Here is a 22,497-nt window from a genome sequence, read left to right on the forward strand (position 1 = left end):
CATTAATACAGTGCTTACTATGTGCCAGACCCTTCGCATGCATTGCTTCATTTAGATTACAGCAACCTGAAAAAGGGAGGCTATTATCAGTCAACTTTGATTGATAAGGAAACTAAAGCTTGGAGAAAAGTGATTTTCCGAGAGTACCATAGATACTGGATAACATCCTGAGTCAAGGCCAAAGGTGACCTAGAGAAGAAGCTTTAGTCAGAAACCAAGTATCTCCATCAGTAGCATTACCCTCCATCTCCCCTCCCCCAAACTCTCTAATAAACACAGCTAGGGGAGAACTGTGTGTGCATTCTAAACACAGCTTCTATTGATGGGTAAGCTCCTTATCCTTCCTTCCCAGCAGACTGCCCATCCTTAATCCCCTCCTATATGGAAATTCTAGAGCTGCTGAGCTGTGCTGTGCTTAGTTACTCGGTCATGTCCAACCTTTCACGATCCTATGGAATGTAGCCTGCCAGCTCCTCTGTTCATGGGATTCTCCAGGCAAGAATACTGGAGTGGATTGCCATGCCCTCCAGGGGATCTTCCCAACCCAGGGATCGAACCCAGGTTTCCTGCTTTGCAGGCAGATTCTTTACCGTCTGAGCCACCAGGGAAGCCCAAGAATACTGGAGTGGGTAACCCATCCCTTCTCCAGGAGAATTTCCCCACCCAGCAATAGAACTGGGGTCTCCTGCATTGCAGGCAAATTCTTTACCAGTTGAGCTACCAGGGAGCCCTCTCCTAGAGCTGCTAAGAGAACATAAGGCTTGGGTTTATTTCAGAGACCTTCCCTGGTTCCAACAGTCTCTTACTTCTCCTGGTGGGGCTGGTGGGGAGGAGATGAGGAATGGACAGGTCTCTGAAGGTGACCTCAGTGGAGTCCTCTTTTCTCCTTGGGGCCTGCCCAATCACTCAGGTTCTTAAGGACTCAAGAGGCTTCCTTCTGTGCTTGAAGGGCCACACAGTTCTGCCAGCCATTCTCTTCTCCAGGGGATCTTCCCGACCCAGGGATCAAACCTGGATCTCTTGCATTGCAAGCAGATTCTTTACCACAGAGCCACCGGGGAAGCCCTAGGGACAGTTTATATCATGGCTGTAATACATTGTCATTAAGGTTTTTTTTTTTACTGAGAAAATTAAGCTGCTCCACATGTAATACCTGAAAGGTGCCATTTCTTGCATGCACTTCTATGAACACTACACAGGCATTATTTTACTTATTACCACAATCCATTCGGGGTAGGAATGAATCTTCCCATTCTGAGATGAGTATGCAGGCTCAGAGAGGTCACTTGAGTAGCTAAAGGCTACATCTGTCTGGTAGGGTAGGAAGATTCTGAGATTTCTACAGTGAATACCTTGGAAGGAGCAGCCATCCCGGGCCCAGAGTCAGAGTCTCATCATGCCTTCAACCTACTCTGAGCAGTTGATTGATAAACATGTCATTCACCAACTCCATCTATCTTTCAGCCACTCAGGGCTTGACGAACTGGTCTCAGGTACCGGGAATATCCTTTCCCTAACCCCTACCAGCGAAAGGTCCAGCTAGGCCCTTGAACTTCAGGGTAGTGAAAAAGTGAAAGTCGCTCAGTTGTGTCTGGCTCTTTGCGACCCCATGGACTATAGTCATGGAATTCTCCAGGCCTGAATACTGGAGTGGTTAGCCTTTCCCTTCTCCAGGGGATCTTGCCAACCCAGGGATCAAACCCAGGTCTCCCGCATTGCAGGTGGATTCTTTACCAGCTGAGCCACAAAGGCAGCCCAGGGTTCAAGGAGGCCTTCCTCACTTTCCTTCTGTCTTTCTTTTTAAAATAATTTTACTTTATTTTTGGCTGTTCTGCGTCTCGGTTGCTGCATGGGCTTTTCTCTAGTTGTGAGGGGGCCTTCTCTCTGGTTGCAGTGCCCGGGCTCTAGGGCATGTGGGCTTCGGTTGCTGTAGCACATAGGCTCAGGAATTGTGATTTGCAGGCTCAGTAGTTGTGCTTCCCCGGCTCTAGGTCACAGGCTCATTAGTTGTGGCACATGGGCTCCGTTGCTCCATAGCATGTTCAATCCTCTGGGACCAGGGGTTGAAGCTGTGTCTCCTGCATCAGCAGGTGGATTCTTTACCACTGAGCCACTGGGGAAGCTCCTTTCTCACTTTCTTGGTGTTACCTGCTCACTGGACCTCTCCCTCGCTATGAGCTCTTTGTCATTCAGCAGGTTGGCCTGAGCCTCCCTAAGCAGTGGCAAGAGTTTGGGAGCAAAAATTATAAGGGCCCCTTGTGGCCCAGGCTCTAAAACTCACATGGTACCACTTCTGCCACATTTTATTGATCAGAACAAGTTGTGAGGTCAGCCCAGATTCTAGGGATGGGGAAAGACTCTACCTCTTGATGGGAAAACTGTGAAATTGTTTTGCTGTGTTTTTCGATTCTTCATAATATATTAAAGAAATTCAGCTACAAATACCAAGATAATGCATGTCCTTGCCCCATGATAGTTCTTTCTTTTCCTGTTTTATTCATCACTTGTTTTTTTTCTGTTTGTTTTGTTTGTTTATTCTGTTGGCTGTACTATGTGGCCTGTGGGACCCTAGTTCCCCAACCAGGACTGAACCTGGGCCTTCGACATTGAGAGCTGGGAGTCCCAGCCACTGGACCACCAGAGAATAATTCCCTGTTTTAATCTTCACTTGGTTTATTATCCTAAAATAATTTTGTGAGATCTAAAAAGATTCATATGCAGACTTACAGATGTTGAACACAAACTTACAGTTACCAAAGGGGAAATGGGGGGAGAGAGAAATCAGGAGCTTGGGATTAACATATACATGCTGCTGCTGCTAAGTCGCTTCAGTCGTGTCCGACTCTGTGCGACCCCAGAGACGGCAGCCCACCAGGCTCCCTCGTCCCTGGGATTCTCCAGGCAAGAACACGAATGGGTTTGCCATTTCCTTCTCCAATGCATGAAAGTGAAAAGTGAAAGGGAAGTCGCTCAGTTGTGTCCGACTCTTCACGACCCCATGGACTGCAGCCTACCAGGCTCCTCCATCCATGGGATTTTCCAGGCAAGAGTATTGGAGTGGGGTGCCACTGCCTTCTCCTTAACATAAACATACTTCTATATGTAAGGTAGATAACCAACAAGGATCTACTATATAGCACAGGTAAGTCTGCTCAATATTTCTGTGATAACCTGTATGAGAAAAGAACCTGAAAAAGAATAAATATATGTATAACTGAATCATTGTGCTGTATACCTGAAACAAACACAACATTGTAAATCAGTTCAGTTCAATCACTCAGTCTGACTCTATGCGGTCCCATGGACTGCAGCATGCAAGGCTTCCCTATCCATCACCAACTCCTGGAACTTGCTCAAACTCATGTCCATCGAGTCGGTGATACAATTGAACCATCTCATCCTCTGTCATCCTCTGCTCCTCCTGCCTTCAATCTTTCCCAGCATTAGGGTCTTTTCCAATGAGTCAGTTCTTTGCATCAGGTGGCCAAAATATTGGAACTTCAGATTCAGCATCAGTCCTTCCAATGAATATTCAGGGTTGATTTCCTTTAGGATTGACTGGTTGGATCTCCTTGCAGTCCAAGGGACTCTCAAGAGTCTTCTCCATCACCACAGTTCAAAAGCATCAATTCTTCAGCTCTCATCTTAATCAACTATAGTCCAACAAAATTTAAAAATAAATTAAAAGCTCCTATGGAGACAATTCTAACACAGGGGAGCTACTTTGGAGCAGATTTTTGGCGATAGGTATGCTTTTTTTTCCCCCCTTCATTTCATTTTTAATTTCAGTTCAGTTCGGTCGCTCAGTCATGTCTGACTCTTTTCGACCCCATGGACTGCAGCACTCTGAGCTTCCCTGTCCATCACCAACTCCCGGAGCCTACTCAAACTCGTGTCCATCGAGTTGGCAGTCCAAGGGACTCTCAAGAGTCTTCTCCAACACCACAGTTCAAAAGCATCAATTCTTCAGCGGTCAGCTTTCTTTATAGTCCAACTCTCACATCGATACATGACTACTGGAAAAACCAAATAGCTTTGACTAGACAGACCTTTGTTGGTAAAGTAATATCTCTGCTTTTTAATTTGCTGTCTAGGTTGGTCATAGCTTTTCTTCCAAGGAGCAATTGTCTTTTAATTTCAGGGCTGCAGTCACCATCTGCAGTGATTTTTGGAGCCCAAGAAATAGTCTGTCACTGTTTTCATTGTTTCCCCATCTATTTGCCATGAAGTGATGGGACCAGATGCCATGATCTTAGTTTTCTGAATGTTGAATTTTAAGCCAACTTTTTCACTCTCATCAAGAGGCTTTTTAGTTCTTCTTTGCTTTCTGCCATAAGGGTGGTATTATCTGTGTATCTGAGGTTATTGATATTTCTCCCGGCAATCTTGATTCCAGATTGTGCTTCATCCAGCCGGGCATTTTGCATGATGTACTCTGCATAGAAGTTAAATAAGCAGGGTGACAATATACAGCCTTGACGTACTCCTTTCCTGGTTTGGAACCAGTCTGTTGTTCCTTGTCCAGCTTTAACTGTTGCTTCTTGACCTATATACAGAATTCTCAGGAGGCAGAATTTAGGGACCAAGGAGATCCAACCAGTCCATTCTGAAGGAGATCAGTCCTGGGTGTTCTTTGGAAGGAATGATGCTAAAGCTGAAACTCCAGTACTTTGGCCACCTCATGAGAAGAGTTGACTCATTGGAAAAGACTCTGACGCTGGGAGGGATTGGGGGCAGGAGGAGTAGGGGACAACAGAGGATGAGATGGCTGGATGGCATCACTGACTCGATGGACGTGAGTCTGAGTGAACTCCGGGAGTTGGTGATGGACAGGGAGGTCTGGTGTGCTGCAATTCATGGGGTCGCAAAGATTTGGACATGACTGAGCGACTGAACTGAACTCTGTTCTCTCCATTATATAAATGAAAACAAAGGCTCAATAAGGGGAGTGATTTTTGTCATGGGTCTGTGGTGAGTTAACCCTGGACCTCAATCTTGCTTTTGGGTTTTGGGATTTCCAAGTCTGTGCTCTTTTTTCACCAGACCACATCATCCCTGATTCTGACAGTGAAGTGCTACAGGCAGGATGTTTGTTTCTAAGGTGCTACATATTTCAATTGATTCCCTGAAACTTGCCATAAGCCACTTCCAGTTCTCAAGAGTCACTTTTCATACCTTGATCATGCCACCTGATTTCATTTTTGCCTGATGAGCATTTGCTTAGGGACATCAAAATGCTTCCCTTCTTCCATGGATTTGCTGTCCCTATGTCCTGCCTTCTCCTGAAGCCAGCCTGGGGGAAGCTCCATTGGTGGACCTTCTGATCATGCTTTTTCTTTCTTTTCAGACTCTGATGTGAGTAAAGTGGAGACAAATAGTCTCCAAGTCACTTCTCTTTTTTCTGAGACTAGGTTCCTCATCTCATTCAGAGGGCAATGGTGGTTTTGTATTTTTCTAGTCATTGTAGCTCAGTTTTCCTTGGGAAAACTATCTTCACGTTGTCAGTCCATATTTTGACTGGAAGACAGCACACTCCTGGCACCAGTTTCTCTATCAGTCAGGACTCTTTCAGCTGTAACTGATAAACATGACACTCAAACTGGTTTAAGCAAAAGCAAAACATGCACCAGCAATCAGATCCACCCTGGATAATGAACCCTCTTAATGGAACAGCCCCAGAGTTGCTCCTCAGATCGCTGGATTCAGGTTCTGTTTATCTCGGTGTTACGAATGGGGCAACGGAGGTTCATGGAGACAATGATTTGGCCAAAGAGCCAATAAAAGCGAAAGTTAAGCCAGGTTGGCCTGATGCTGGAGCAGAGAACAGTCTAAACTGTCTCTCTTGCGGGTGCGTCGCTTTGAAGGAAAAAAGTCACCTCCAAGGGGGCGGAGCTATGAATCCCAAAAGGAAGGGCCAGACACCTAAAAGGGTGGGGCTGTGCTTGAGGTGGGGTTGCTGGGGTGGGGCCAGAACCTGGGCGTGTTCGGAGCCAGAGGGGCGGGGCGAGAGCGGAGGGCGGCTAGGTAACTGGCGCCTGCGCAGAAGCCCCGGACTCCTAAGCGGCTCCCACTGAGTCCTGGCGGCGGTGCCCACTCGCGCGCTCCGCGTGAGTCGCTTCGCTCTAGTCAGACGCCAGGGTCGGCCATGAACCGGTGCGCTGACGCGCGGGCCGTGGCGGCCACTGTGCCGGGAGCTGGCGTCGGGAACGCGGGGCTGCGGCCGCCCATGGTGCCCCGCCAGGCGTCCTTCTTCCCGCCACCTGTGCCCAATCCCTTCGTGCAGCAGACGCGGCTGGGCGTGGCGAGGCGCATCCAGGTGGGGGCGAGGGTCTGACAGGAGAGGTGGATTCACGTGAGGGGCATGGGTTAGAGGGAGGAGGGCAGATCCGGGCGAGGGACGTCTGACAGGGGAGGCAGACCCAGGTGAGGGATGTGAGTCTGACGAAAATTCAGGGGACTGACTAGAGACTGACGGGCAAAGCAGATTCAGGTGAGCGACAGGAGTTTGAGAGCGGAGGCAGGTCCAAGTGAGGGGAGCGGGTCTGAGGGAGGAAGCAGTCCAGGTGAGGAACGCCTGACAGGGGAGACAGATGCAGGGCAGGGGTGTGGATCTGAGGGAGGAGGCAGTTTGAGGGCCAGTCAGGGAAGGCTGTTTTTAGAGCGCAGTGTGGGTGTAAAGGGGAAATGACTGAGGGGAGTGAGTCTGGGAAGCCAGGTTCGAGGAAGAAAGGGATGTAGATCTGAGAGGGGAGGGCTTCTGAAGGGGCCGGGAGTCTGCAGGGGGCAGAGATGCTGCGCTGAGAATTTAGGGCCCTTGGAGGATGCTTGGAGGTCTGGGTGTGTGTGTGTGAGAAGAGAAGATGCAAAGAGCATGTGGGTCTTGGGAGAAGGTGCTAAACAGGAGGAGGCTGAGCAGGCCCGTGGCGGAGGAAACATTACGTCCTGAGAAGAGGGAAGGGCTCTGGGAGAAGAACTTCAACCTGAGTGTGTGGAAGTGTAGCGGGAGCTCATCGTACTGCAGGAGAGTGGGTTTGGGGAGCTTTTTGTTGTTGTTTTGTCTGAGGGAAGGAGAGGAGTCCTTTTGGGATGAGAAGAGTGAGGGAGAAGGCAGAGAACCCGGGTCTGGAATTAGAACCAAAAGAAAGGTAGGATGTTTTGGCTGAGCAGTTGCATCAAGGATGGGAAATCACAACCTAAGAAAAGGAATAATATGGGTCCGCTTAAGGTAGTCAAGAGTTTTTGGTCCTGAATCGGTTTTCACCCAAACACTTCTGGTAGATTCAAGGACGAGAGACTCTCTGGTTGTTAAAAATGGCTCTATACAAAAAGGAAGTTCCTGTCCTTTCCTTTTTCTTGTAAAGCACTGCTTTTACCATTAGCAGTTACACTCACTCTTTGGACTTCCTCTTTGGTGAAGTTAGTGATCAGAGAACAAGATAGACTATGCAAGCTACATTTGTCCTATGTGTTCTGCATGGGAAAAAAATTTTTAATGTTTCCTGTCCATCTTACATGTTTATTTACTTTGGATTTGAAATAGTGTAGTTTTTGCACAGCATGCTTATCTGCACTGAGACCATTGTCCTCTATGGCAGAGATAGGTTAAGTGCTGGGCTAAGCAGTGTGGGTGGTGATTACAGTAATGGTTGATGGGTGTCTGAAGGTATGAGAAAGGAAGAGGAAGATAATGAATGTAGCAATACCTCTTTGTAAAGAAACTAAATGTTTAAAAACTTGATCTTAAAATGTGTCTTAAAATTATATTTATGTCTTAAAATATATTCCCATGATATCTTAAAATTTCTGAGTGAAAGTCACTCAGAAACACTTAACAAATTCATTGACTCTAACTCAGAATTCCTTTTGGCCTGAGTTCATCAAATCAGTTATACTTAAATGAAGGTATGTCCATCTCTTTGGCTTCATGTATTGGAGAGAGGCTCAAAGTGGCATGTTTGTAAGTATGTACATTGTACCTGGATTACTAAATTTTTGAGTTTTTGTTTTTTGTTTTTTTATATAGCATGCCTGAAACCATTTAGAGAGCACTTCCAAGTAACTCTATAAGAATTGTGATTTAATGGAATGACCACTAGTCTTAGAAAACCTGCTCAGGCCCTGTCATTTATAAGGTGTATGACTGGCCAAGTCAGTTGACCTCTCTCAACTTCACTTTCCTTATCTATTAAATTGAAATAATAATACATCAAAGGAGGGTTAAAATTAAGTGAGATAATATGTGAAAGAACCTGGTATTGTTTGCTGATCTTGATAGTTATCAATGCCATTTGTTATCTACAAATTGTATACAATTGTAGTTTTGTAGTTTGTATATAAATTGTACTTAAAACTTACCACTTGGATTGGATAGAAATGAATATAGTTGCAATATTTTTTAAAATGTTAAAATGCATGTAGACAGAGATTCCAAAGTAGTTTCAATGGATTGAACAGTCTGGGTAAAGGAAAATTTAAATAGACACGATTGAAAATCAATGTTGTCTGTATTATCCAGTTTAAAAGATTGATATACTTGTGTTTAAGGATGACTCAATATCATGAATTTAGGCTAAATTTAATCTTAAATGATGATCAATATCTTGTTTAAGGACTGTTGCCACTTCTGCATCTCATAGGGCTTAGCTTTACTGCTCCTCCTCTCTTTTTGACTGTTTAAGGGTCTGTTCCATAGTGGCATGGAGAAAATTAGCCTAGCTTTTCTTTCCTCAGTAGAATATGGAATTGTAACTGTGGGTCATTTACCATACCAAAAATATTTGTTGGATGCCTACCATATGCCAGGCACAATGTTACTCTCTGGAGACAGAGATATAATGAACAAGAGAAATAAGGACTCTGCCTATCTTAAGCCTGTGTTTCACTGAAAAAGTTAAACAAGTAAGTATAGAAATATATATAATTCCATGTCTTAGTAAGTGCTATGAAGAAAGAGAGGAAAATAATCACAATAGTGTCAAAAGAAGGCCTTCCTACAGAGATAACTTATTACCAAAAGAAAATATGATGCATAATCCTCTTAATCTGACAGTTACTCAAAATTGGTTTTGTCATCTTAATAATGTTTAAAGATTAAAATTTTAAATCAACTTTGTCTGTATACTAGCAGCAACTGCAAGATGAAATTAAATAATCTCATGATAGCCATAAGTGAAAGTCATTCAGTCATGTCCTACTCTTTGCAACCCCATAGACTGTATAGTCCATGGAATTCTCCAGGCCAGAATACTGGAGTGGGTAGCTGTTCCCTTCTCCAGGGGATCTTCCCAACCCAGGGATCAAACCCAGGACTTCCACACTGCATCTGATTCTTTACCAGCTGAGCCATCAGGGAAGCCCAAGAATACTGAAGTGTGTAGCCTGTCTCTTTTCCAGCAGATCTTCCCAACCCAGGAATCGAACCAGGGTCTCCTGCACTGCAGGCAGATTCAAGACCACTACAACGAAAACAACAGAACTCTATTGTAAGAAATTAATGAAGATTTACATAAAATAAAGATCTATACCATGTTTGTAAGTTGGAAGAATCAACATTATTAAGATTGTAATTCCTCCCAAATTGATCTATAGGTTCATTGAAAGCTCAACAAAAATTCCAACAGGCTTTTTGTATGGAAACTGAGAGATTAATTCTGAAATGTATGTGGAAATACTAAGGATCTAGATTATCCCAAAAAAAGTTTGAAAAATAAAAAGTTGGAGGACATATACTACCAAATTTCAAGACTTATTACAAGACTATAGCAATTAAGAGAGTAGGGAATTGACAGACATACAGACGAATAGATCAACAAAACAGAATAGAGAGCCTACATGTATGTTCAATTGATTTTTTGATAAAGTGGCCAACAAAATTTATTGGGGAATGTGAAGTCTTTTCATAATTGGTTCTGGGGATGGCACTTCACTGGCAGTCCAATGGTTAAGACTCTGCGCTTCCCTGGAAGGGGCGCAGCTTTGATCCCTGGTCCAGGAACTAAGATCCCACAGGCCTCAGAGCTGGGGTGGGTGGGGAAAGCAGGGGCCGGGGGAGCTGGTTCTGGAACAACTAGATAAATCTGTAGATAAAAATGAAACTTGATCCCTACTGTACACCACACAGAAAGTAATTTACAATGGATCATAGACTTGAACATAAAAGCAAAATCCATATATCATCTAGAAGAAGAAGATATAAAATATCTTCATAATCTTGAGATAGGTAAAGATTTCTTAGGATGCAGAAGAGAACTAAATTGATAAATTAGTCTTCATCAGAATTAAAACGCTTCTCGTTGAAAGATACCAGTAAGAAAATGAAAAAGCAAACCATGGAATAGGAGAAAATATTTTCAATATATATATTGAAAAAGGGCTTGTAAACAATATATGAAGACCTCCTAAAAATTGATCAGAAAATGACTAACAACCCAATGACAATGGACTAAAGACTTGAACAGATAGGTTAAAGGGATGACCAATAAGGACATGAAAAAATTTGCTCAGCATCATTGTTCATTAAGGAAACCACAATGAGATATCATTTTGCACCCACCAGGATGGCTACAAAGACTGACAACACTGAAAATTGATGAGACTGTGAAGCAACAGGAACTTTCATACTTCATTGGTGGAGGTATGAAACGACACAACAACTTTGGAAAACAATTTGGCATGTTCTTTAAGCACATCCTGGCCTGACAATTTCACTACCATCCACCATGAATGAAAATGTATGAGTCTCAAAAATTGATGTTTACTCATATAGATAGGAACTTATAATAGGCTAAATGTCCCTGAACAGATTAATGGGTAAATTAATTGCAGTATATTCATACAATGGAATATCACTCTGCAATGAAAAAGACTGTATTACTGATACATATAACAGCATGGTTGAATCTCAAAAATATGAAGTAAAAGAAGCCAGATGTAAAAGAGTACATACCATGTGGTTTCATTTATATGAAAATATGGAACAGACAAAAACTATAGTGAAAGATTGTCAGTGGTTGCCACACACTGAGGATACACTGACTACAAAGAGACACAAGGGAATTTTTTTGAGTGATGGAAATGATCTATATCTTGATTATGGTGGTGTCTGCATAGGGCTATACATTTGAAAAGCTCATATTGTATTTTGTGTAAATTAGGCCTTCATAAAATTGATTTTTTAAAGTGATTTTAAACACCAAATGTCAGCAAGGATATACAGTGACTGAAATTCTCATACACTACCAGTGACATTTTAAAATGATACAACCGGACTTCCAGTGGTTAAGAATCCACCTTGCAATGCTGGTGACATGGCATTCAATTCCTGGTCTGGGAAGATTCCACATGCCGTGGGGCAACTAAGCCTGTGTATCACAACTACTAATCCCACACTACCACTAAGCCCAACACACCTTTTCTTTGTTTCCCCAGCAACTCCTATTCACATTCACTGGTTTTCTCTCCTATTTCTTTTGCTACCTGGCAGACTTTGTGAGATCAGATATAATGTCTTATTTCCTTTGTGCTTAGATCGTTGCCTGGTACAGGGTAATGCTCAATTCATCTTTGAGTGAAAGCTTGAATAGCCTAAGATTTTTTCTTTTAAGTATATCTGTTTGATAACTACAGCATTAAAATGTCATCTATTTTTTTTAATCAACTTTAACTTTCAGGTTTTCTTCCTTGGAATTATCCTGCTTCCAATTCGTGCCCTATTGGTTGCATTAATTTTATTACTGGCGTGGTCGCTGGCTGCAATTTCAACAGCATGCTGTCCTGAAAAGCTGACCCACCCAATAACTGGTTGGAAGAGGTAAGAAGTAACTATGTCTAAATATTAGGTGAATTAAGATTAGAAGACTTTATTGAAGTTTAGGCAGTGATCAACAATTGTGGCTCTGAATATAGGATATTTTGGAATGCAGTCGTTAGAGGCTGTGCTGTGTTGTGCTTAGCCACTCAGTCGTGTGTGACTTTTTGCAACCCCATGCCCTGTAGCCCTCCAGGCTCCTCTGTCCATGGGGATTCTCCAGGCAAGAACACTGGAGTGGGTTGCCATGCCCTCCTCCAGAGGATCTTTCCAACCCAGGGACTGGACCTTGTTAGAGGCTACATCGGAGAAGGCAATGGCACCCCACTCCAGTGTTCTTGCCTGGAGAATCCCAGGGACAGGGGAGCCTGGTGGGCTGCCGTCTATGGGGTCACACAGAGTCGGACACAACTGAAGTGACTTAGCAGCAGAGGCTACATCACTATAAATCAAAAACAGGAGGTCTGAAAGTTCTGTGACAGGGTGAGCTCTTTATCTTTAAATAAATAAAGATCTCAGCTCTTAAACTACAGAGCAAGGAGAGAGCAATCATTTCCCTGTGTCCTCCTGAAAAGTACTTGGGCTTTCTGTGTCTCACTTCTCCTCACCATGAAATAAAAGTTAGAGAAACTTCCTTGGGAGTTAGTTGCTTAATAGCTCCTCACAAAATTATTATGTGAATGTTGAAAGAATTCAATAGGAAGCTCACTTTTTAAAACTCCTGTCAGATGTCTTATGGGAGACACATATTTTTCATGAAAAGCTATATGCTTATTCATATACTGAGATGTCCATTGTGTGTTTGCACTTCTAGGACTGTGTTTTTGTTTTTCTACTCAACTGAGTTTATCAAAGACAGAGACTGGATCTTGTCTTATGTGTCCAACAGGATTCCTGGCACAATTTGATTTAATTAATTTTTAATGTCAGATTCTTTTAAAATAGTAAACAAATCAATAACCAGAATTAAGTGCATCTTTGTTCCAGGAAGTGAGATAATAAATTTACTTAAGATTCTTCATGATTTTTAAGGGCTATAATGATATAAGTAATAAGGCTTACTTTTACAATTTTATTTTTAAAATAACTCTGAGGACTGTTTCAGCATGCTAGTTCTAAGAGTGTTTTTGAGGGTAGCAGCATCTTTGTTACACAAATATAGGTATCTAAGGTGACTCATATGAAGGACAAGACTGATTTGAATTTCTCAGTGAGGGATGCATGTTGAAAATTCATTCTTATTACTTTATAGTCACGTGGCCTTGGAAAAATTACTTCTCTGGGCCTGTTTTCTCATCTGTAAAATGGGAATAATGATAAATGCTCTCTATTTCATAAAATTGGGCTAGGGATTAAAGAAGTTAATATGCATAAAGTACTTAGAACAGTGCCTGGCAGAAAGAGCTCCACTGAAGTGTTAGCCGTTCTTCCTAGCTGATATTTTAAAATGAAGTGCTGACGTATTTTGGTTTTTGCTTTGTGCTTTAGAGTAAAACCCTGCTGTTAGCTGCAATTGGTAAAGCTAATTATGTCCATTTTTATATTTATTTCCAAAGGAAAATTACTCATCCAGTCTTGAAGTTTCTAGGCCATGCCATGTTCTTCTCAATGGGGTTTGTAGTTACTGTGAAAGGAAAGATTGCAACTCCGTTGGAAGCACCAATTTTTGTCGTTGCCCCTCACTCAACATTCTTTGATGGAATTGCCTGTGTTGCAGCTGGATTACCTTCTATAGTATCTCGAAATGAGAATGTGCAGGTGCCTCTGATTGGCAGTAAGTACTCTGTAAGACAACAGAGAAAATATTTTCATGTTTATGCTTTAAATTTAGAAAATTCTGTATAGTTTACTGATTAATTTTTTAAAGACTTTAAAATGATAAAACACTTCAAACATTTTATTGCTTTTAATGAGGTATAATATCAAAAGAATGAATTTATGAAAAAAGATTAAAGACCTCCCTACCTATACCTCATCATTCTTTTTAATTTTTTTAAAATTTTTAAACCTTTCAGATATAACTCTTTGAAATATTTATTTATTTATTTCATTTATCTTTTTGGCCGTGCTGTGCAGCATGTGGGATCTTAGTTTCCCTACCAGGGATCAAACTGGCACCCCCTGCAGGGAATGCACAGAGTCTTAACCACCAGATCACCAGGGAAATCCCCTATCATTCTTTTTAAACCTTACCTCTGCCGCTGCACCATCACTTCTTCCTGCTCCTAAATATAAGCCCCAAAGAACAGTTTTTCAATACAAAATATGGTAAATTTTTTGAGAGAGAATTTAATTGAAGAATTTGTGAAAGCGCCAGTTACCTAGTATTTCAGTGAATTTCTCTTCAGGGTATTAGGGTGATAAATGCAATAAGTCTTTTCTCCTAACTCTGTTTTCTTCATTATTGCCCCCAAATCTCCATGAGGGAAAAATGTGTAACTTGTTGAAAATTATGATGTAGAACAATAAATGCTTCCTGCCATAAAAATAATGAAACAAGTGAAATGTTTTTTCCTACCAGATGCTTTGCTTTCTCCCCTGGGGTTAGTCTCTAAGTAACTGCTTCCAGTTGTCCCAAGGCTATTGCCAAGCATCAGGTGGTGAGAGGGTAGGTTTGAAAATTGCCTTGGTACTCTAGAGAAAATGATAGTAGTTCTTACAGCTTTGTCATTCAGCTAAGAAACACACACACTCTCTCTCTCTTTTTTTTTTTAAGATAACCACCTTGCTTTGTGTAACATGACATTTTCCCCTAAAGTTGTTTAGCAATAGATTTTTGGTGAAATGAGGTTTATTGTGCTAGGAAGCTACCTACTCAAAAGACTATTGCACTGAAAATTTTATTAAGATAAATAGCAATTGCCCCCTACCCACATGTACTATGGCTTCACATAATCAGCTTGCAATATTATTGCAGGAATATTCCCAAAATAAAACAAGACAATCTATGGCATATTATGAATGTTTAATGTAAATTGAGAAAGAAGTCTTTTAGGCAGAAAATTGCATTTTTTTTTTCCATATTCCTGTTGCTAACTTCTGTGAAATCAATGAAGTATTTTTTAGGTATAAATAGCCACCTGTCCTTTTGAATCCAGAATCTATTAATAAGTTCTAACAAACTTTGAGTAAGACGGTTTTTTAAGTTGTTCTCTTTGATTTGCTATCTTTTTAATTTTCCATGCAATTTGTTTTATAATTTGGTATCATGTCTATAGTAGCTGTATCCCAAAAAATGACTTATGACTCTTCATTTGTTTTAAAGGAATATTGCGGGCCTTGCAGCCAGTGTTGGTGTCCCGTGTAGATCCAGATTCTCGAAAAAACACAATAAATGAAATAATAAGGCGGGCCACATCAGGAGGGGAATGGCCCCAGGTAAAATACAATAGATGTTTATTTAAATATATTGAGAATTTATTTTTTGTACACTTGTATATATTCGTTTGGATCCATATATCAGGGTATACCTTATGCTAGTTGTCTTTAGCATAATAAAAGCAGAATAAATGAGTAAGGATTAAGAAGTCCTCTTCTGCATGAGATACTCCTAGAATTAAATGTATCGTTCTTTTTTATTCTCCATACTCTTTGAACTGGTTTTTACTTTGTGTCATAAAAAGTAATTTTCTACCTCTGAATTTATTTATCATTTTAAAGATGAGATACTAAAGCTCAGTTATACTCAAAAATATGGTGGGTGGGTATATTTTGAAAGTGATTAATATTTTAAGATTATCTGAAGTATATTTAGATAGTGCTTTTCAGTTCAGGGGGGCATTTCAGAATCACCTGTAGAACTTTTCTACATTTTACCATCCCATCTCCTCCTTCCCCTGGAATGCTTTTTTTTAAAAGTTTGTTTATTTTTGGCTGTGTCTGGTCTTAGTTACCCCACAGCATGTGGGATCTTAGTTCCCTGCCCAGGGATTGAACCCACCTCCCCCACATTGGAAGACAGATTATTAACTACCGGGCCATAAGGAAGTTCTGAAGGTGTGGAAGGAGCAACATTTATTGCATAAATAGAGCCTCATGGGTGATTCTGATAAGTACCCCCCTGCCTTTGCCCAGGTGAAAACAAGTGATCTCTAGCAGAACTCATGGTCCTGAGGTTACCTGGCTACTAGTGGTAATGTTTTGATATTAAAGTACTAAGAGGTATATGATCAACCAGGAGGTTTTAGAAACCAAGGCATGTGAGGAATGATTTAAAGAGTGACTGGGAAGAAATGACATTTGGAATAAGGATTTGATTTTGCTTTTTGACTCCAAGGAATTTAGGACTGGTGGGTGAAAGTAAACAAGATTCAGTTCACTTTGTTCATTTCAAAGAACTTCCTGTCCAGAATTAGAATGGTCTGATTTGGAACCTCTTTCTGGAATGTTCAGGCATTGGCTAGGCAACCACTTGAGGGGGATATTAGAAAAAGAATTCAAGCATTAGAGACGCTATATGATGTTTAATGCCCCTTCTAGTTCTTGCTGCTGCTGCTAAGTCACTTCAGTCGTGTCCGACTCTGTGTGACCCCATAGACAGCAGCCCACCAGGCTCCCCTGTCCCTGGGATTTTTGAGAGTTTATGATTTACTCTACATTAATTTATTCTTCATGGTATAGCTATAGAATATCCACTGCATGAATTATATTTGTTATTGTATCCAATTGGAATAGGAAACCTGTTTGTTTGTTTGTTAAGTTGGAGAATGGAATCACACCTATTCACAATTTTTATTTTACAAATAACTTGTTATAGTAGTTTAGCTTACTAATTACTTTAATTGTTATAAAATATCCATTACTAAATGCTGTAAGTGCAGGGATTTTGTTTCTGTGCTTAGCAATTTACTCATTGCTAAATTCCAAAGGCTTCAGAAAAATCAACCTGCTGTTTTATTCAGTTAATGGGGAACTGTAGTGCATAGTTTTTGTGTGGAAATCATAATATATTAAAAACTAAAAACACCTCCTCAGAAAAGAATATTAAATTGTATTCCATATGTCAACAAATTCAAGTAAGCATAAAGCATATTGTTGGTATTTCCTCCTTTTTTCTCAGTACAACCTGAAACTGTATGTTGTAAGAGGGAATATCATTTAATGGGAAAATTGAAACAGAAATAGCAAATGATTTAGTTAAAGGTATATACCAGTAGAAGAAAGAATTTAATATTGTATAAAATGAATGCAACTTTGACCATGATTCAGGGTCTACAGCTTCTTTGAACCCTTTTCAGATCATTAGCATCATCATTAAGAAACATTTACTGTGTATATTCTCTCTTCAAAACTTTAATTCATTTTCAGGTTATCTTAATGGTCAGACTATACTTCTTTTAGAGCAAAACTGAACGATCTGATTCTAGGTTTCACTGACATTAAGTGCTAGCCTTTTATTTTTGCTTTATAAAAATTGGCAACTGTGAAGTCATAAGAAAGCAAGTAAAGAGGTAATCTGTTAATTAGACTGAAATATTAAATCTATTCCTTTTCTCCCAAGATACTAGTTTTCCCAGAAGGTACTTGTACTAATCGGTCCTGTTTGATTACTTTTAAACCAGGTGAGATCAATTAAATTATGTATTTTGACAAAATAATATAGATGATTTCTCAAGTGAGCTAATAATAAATATACAAAATAACCCATCAGTTTGCTTGGAGCATTTCTTATTTTCTGATAAAATGTTTTTAATAATGTGAATCCACAACTCACTCTTTTACTTTCTCTTTTGGTATCATAACGCCTTCTTCTTTGGGATGTCATGTGTGTGGGTGCGTATGTGTGTGTTTGAGCAGAAACCACTAGCAATTTTTCTTTTCCTCCAAGAACAACCCCCACAGACACTTGGGGTCCATGTCATCAAGTTAGAAAACCTATTTCAATTATCATTATGATGCTTTTAATTCCTTCTGAGGGTCATGCCTTTTTAAAATATTATGAAGTTGTGAATTTTATAGCAGCTTATAATTTCATATGTTATTTAACAGTCATTACTAATATTTTTAAATGTTTTTGTACTGGCTGCTAGAATGCTCAGAACCAAAGTCAGAACTCACTCTAGCAAGTGTGGTAGTTAGTGGTTCAGCATTTAGTTTCATCTAGATTTTCTTCTCTTAATTTTATCTTTTCCTCTTAAAAAAAAAGCTTTTTGAATAATAGGTATTTGGAAAATGAAAAAAATGGAGATAAAAATAATATTTTAAGTAACTTAGGCATAACATTTAATATTTTGCTTACATATTTCTAAATTTAAAAATCTCTCATTTTGGCTAACATTAGGAATTTACCAACATTCAGCCAGTAGTTTATGTGTACTCTTAAAACATTTAGTATATTTACATTGTTTATTATTAATTTTTAAATTCACTGTAAAACTTGTATTCATATAAAGAACATGTTATAAAATTTCACTATGTGGTTATAGGAGCCTTCATTCCAGGAGTTCCAGTGCAGCCAATTCTCCTCAGATACCCAAACAAGCTGGTAAGCATCATATTTTACTATGAGAAGAATCTCACCATTCCAAACAGCACAAATTCTCTAGGACCCCTTTTGCTTGAATAAATTGATGAATAGGTAAATGGTGGGAACAGGTAGGCAGTCTCATTCTCCTTGCCACATTTAGTTTTTAAAAATTTGTGAGATTGGGGAGTTCCCTGGTGGTCCGGGGTTAGGACTTTACCTTCTGGTGTTGGGGGTGAAGGTTGGATCCCTGTTTGAGGAGCTAAGATCCTACATGCCTCATGGCCAAAAAACCAGAACATAAATAACAGAAGTAATATTGTAACAAATTCAATAAAGTTTTCTTTTTAAAAGTCTGAAGCCTGGTTTACAACCTTAAAAAAAAGATACTTTCTTAAAAAAACTTGCGAGGGAGGCAGAAATTGGTTGATACCAATTTTTGATACTGCTTTTGCTATTACTAAGCTGCTGCTGCTGCTGCTGCTACTACTGCTGCTGCTGCTGCTGCTGCTGCTGCTGCTGCTGCTGCGTCACTTCAGTCGTATCCGACTCTGTGTGACCCCATAGACGGCAGCCCACCAGGCTCCCCCGTCACTGGGATTCTCCAGGCAAGAACACTGGAGTGGGTTGCCATTTCCTCCTCCAATGTATAACAGTGAAAAATGAAAGTGAAGTCGCTCAGTCGTGTCCGACTCTTCGAGACCCCATGGACTGCAGCCTACCAGGCTCCTCTGTCCATGGGATTTTCCAGGCAAGAGTACTGGAGTGGGTTGCTATCGCCTTCTCCGACTAAGCTACAGGAAGATATCTCCTTAGCTTCTGCCCTATTGTCCCTGTGATGGTATGAGTATGTCTCAGCTCCAGGGTCTCTTAGATTAGATTTGAAAAAGCTCTCACAAAGTTGTGATTTTTTTATAAAGTTTGAAAGGAAAAACATCTCCTGATTCAATGGTCATTACTGGTAGAGAAGGATTGAAGTAGCAGGATAAATTTGGAAGAGGTGTGGTGTTCAGTGACACTCAGTACTTAGTAGCTGTGACACTTGACAAGTAGCTTAAATAAGAAAATAGCTGCAAAGAACTTCACATTCTACAGAAAGTCCATGTGGGCTCAGGAAATAGCCTTTGCTTCAGCAAGATGCATTGTTGTCTTCTGGATATTGGTTGTGTCATCATTTTCCTAAAGAAAGTCATTTTTTGTCAGGGAGACAGATGTTTTGTTTCTGAGAGGAACTTTCTTTACTACAGAATTTACATAAAAAGGCAGGATGTAATTATTCGTGATCTATGTTATTTAAGATTGAGTTCTTAATCAACTTCCTATCAGCGGTTGATTTCTCAGCTTTGCACACTTCTAGTTAAAAAATTAAAATTTATCAAATTTTTACTCAATATACTTCTGCATGTTATTTATCCAAATTCTTTCACTCTGTACTGTTTCATTTCTATAGTCTCTTCTCTGATATAAACTCCTTTTTGAGAACTGACGAATTCTGGTTTTTGTAAGCCAATTAATTATCCAGATATGTTTATATTAGGAAAATAGTTAAGCATACACAATCTTTTTTTAAAAAATTCAGATCAACTTAATTCCATAAAAAGATACATGGTTACATATGGATGACAGACAGATCTTTGCCATGTAGACATATAATCCAAGAATTGATAGATCACTTCACTATTGTTTAGTGCTTATTTTGCTTTTCAACATATTGCTTTTAATTCAAAAAGGAAGTATATGAATACCAATATCAAAATAAAATTTTTGGTTTTGTTTGATATTTTTCTGTAATAGTTTAAATACTATTGTTATTCTAGGATACTGTGACTTGGACGTGGCAAGGATATACATTGTAAGTTGCTTACATTATTATTCATTTATATAAATTTTATTTAAGTAAAGAAAGAGAAAGAATTTGTTCTTTTTTTTTTAAGCCTTGTTTTTATAGAAGTAAAGATTTCTCATCAGAGCCTTAAAGAACTGATAAGTTTCTGTAGAGAGCATAACTATCTTGCCCATTAAACCCCAGTGTCTCCCATGTGCAGAATTCTAGTTGTTTGTCAGTTCTAATGCATCTCAAGTGTTTACCAATTCTTAAGAAACATTCCAGTGATCTCATTTGCATCCTCCTTAGCTTAAATTTTGTAGTTTCACTTTCATTGCAAATTTAATGTTATCTGGTGTCTCCATCTTTTTTTCACTTCATTGGTTTAAATAGTCCAGAACAGTTTAGTCATATGGCCTGAAATAGTTGTGATGTGTCTGATTTGAGCTGAGGAAATAGCTAAGCAAGTTTTCACTTCCACTCTTGGGTTTTGAGAGGCTGGGAAATCAGCAGTTTCTGTAAACAGTTAGGAGAAGAGAGGAATACAGTTTCACTGTTAAGCAAGCTGAAGTGAAATAGAACTTTTAAAAAGAGCAGAACACATAGAATCTTACTTTCTCTCAAGAAGTTCTTTTGTTTAGTACCCCTCCCTATTCAGGTGCCTCCTTTGGTCCTCTTACCTGCGCAGACAACATTGACATCCCTCAGTGTTCACCTCAAGGAACCTGGCTGGCTTTGGGCTGCAGAAGAGAAAAATAAAATGATAAACCTTCCCCCAAATTAAAAAAAAAATGAAAAAGACAACCTGTTTACATTTTGGGTTTGAGGGCTTTCCCAGAGTTTATGCCTTTTGATACTGTTACACACAGAGCTCAAATTACTGATGGATAGGTGACCATCACTTGGAAATATTTAAAAGAAATCATACTTTGCCTTCAAATATATTGTAGACAATCCAAACAACTTATGAAAATTAGATTTTTTTCACTACAAACTTATTTTCTCCATTTTTGTGTATGTAAATTGCTTTGAATAATACATTTAAATCAGAATAGATGGGCTGATTACATGTGTTAATAAATAATGATATTTGTGAGACATTTATATTCCTGTTATGTTTCAGTCCTTGGTTGTCAGAGTTAAGTAAATAACACTAAAAATAGGGCACCTAAACTGTAAAGGATATCTATTTATTCCCTTGGCTAGAATACCTTTCCTGTCATCACTAATTTCTAATTCCTGGTTTTCAGAAACAAATAGTATGAGAACATTTTAGGAAAAAAATACCTGAAAATTGAGGGATAACATATTTATGTTTCCTGAGGTATGTCATCCTCAGGGCCTTTACAAGTTAAGTCCACTTAGAGGTAGTGACTTTGGGCTCATTGTGACTTTTTTTTGGTTTTGCAGCTGGACCAGTGGAAATCAAGGTCAAATAGGAGATTGGGGGTAAATAGACTGGTTAAGTATTTAATCTAGGCTTCTAACCTGAGAAGTATGTGACAGGAAGAAAAATAGGAGAAAGAATACAGCTAAGAAAGGAAAAAAATATTTTCAGAGTTAAAGATATCTAAGGATTTGTAAACAAACACAAGATCTTCTAAAGAAACAACTTTTTTATCTTAGGTCACATTGCACTCATGTGTGGTAACCTCCTGTTTTTACCTTATCTTCTCATCTCCATCATGTTATATTTAGTACTGTGTCTGTTATGTCTAAATCAGTTTCCCCAATTGTCCTCGAGAATTCCATAAGAAATGCTGTTTGGTTTGTCTGTAGTGTGGACACAAGTCGACTTTAAAGAGATGTTGTGTGTGGTTTCATTTTTTTAATAGTGTTCAGAATTTTCAAATCAATATTTAAATCATTAATTCAAAGCTCTCTGTTAATCATTAAAGAACAATTTACTTAATGAGAGATAATGTGGATTGGCTTTTATTTTTATGGGCCCGTATTTTTTTTTCACTATTAAAAAAAATTTAGTAACATAATATTCTACTCAGGAGTTTTTCTATAGACAAATTACTATATCTTAAAATGTGACTGTGAGTAGTTTTCTCTAGGCCTAGAGGAGTCTTTGTGAAAAGTGAAGTCGCTCAGTCGTGTCCAATTCTTTGGACCCCATGGACACCAGGCTTCTCTGTCCATGGGATTTTCTAGGCAAGAGTACTGGGGTGGGTTGCCTTTTCCTTCTCCAGGGAACTTCCCGACCCAGGGATTGAACCCAGGTCTCCTGCATTGTAGACAGATGCTTTACCATCTGAGCCACCAACTTCCCTGGCAGGCTCAGAGGGTAAAGTGTCTGCCTACAATATGGGAGACCTGGGTTCAATCCCTGGGTTGGGAAGATCCCCTGGAGAAGGAAATGGCAACCCACTCCAGTACTCTTGCCTGGAAAATCCC

The 22,497-nt window shown here is 39.8% G+C and overlaps 1 protein-coding gene across 1 annotated transcript in view; it reads left to right on the forward strand.

Moving 5' to 3' along the window:
* The first annotated feature begins 6,145 nt into the window (after window positions 1-6,145).
* Window positions 6,146-22,497, forward strand: part of LPCAT2 (lysophosphatidylcholine acyltransferase 2) — a 64,472-nt gene continuing 48,120 nt past the window's right edge. Inside the window, exons 1-7 of the mRNA XM_052656276.1 lie at window positions 6,146-6,316; window positions 11,670-11,809; window positions 13,363-13,580; window positions 15,072-15,184; window positions 17,307-17,367; window positions 18,232-18,290; window positions 20,087-20,121. Of these exons, the coding sequence (XP_052512236.1) occupies window positions 6,146-6,316; window positions 11,670-11,809; window positions 13,363-13,580; window positions 15,072-15,184; window positions 17,307-17,367; window positions 18,232-18,290; window positions 20,087-20,121 (797 nt within the window). The remainder of the gene's footprint in view (window positions 6,317-11,669; window positions 11,810-13,362; window positions 13,581-15,071; window positions 15,185-17,306; window positions 17,368-18,231; window positions 18,291-20,086; window positions 20,122-22,497) is intronic.

This window comes from Budorcas taxicolor, chromosome 18, assembly GCF_023091745.1.
Source record: "Budorcas taxicolor isolate Tak-1 chromosome 18, Takin1.1, whole genome shotgun sequence".
Taxonomy (NCBI): Eukaryota; Metazoa; Chordata; class Mammalia; order Artiodactyla; family Bovidae; genus Budorcas; species Budorcas taxicolor.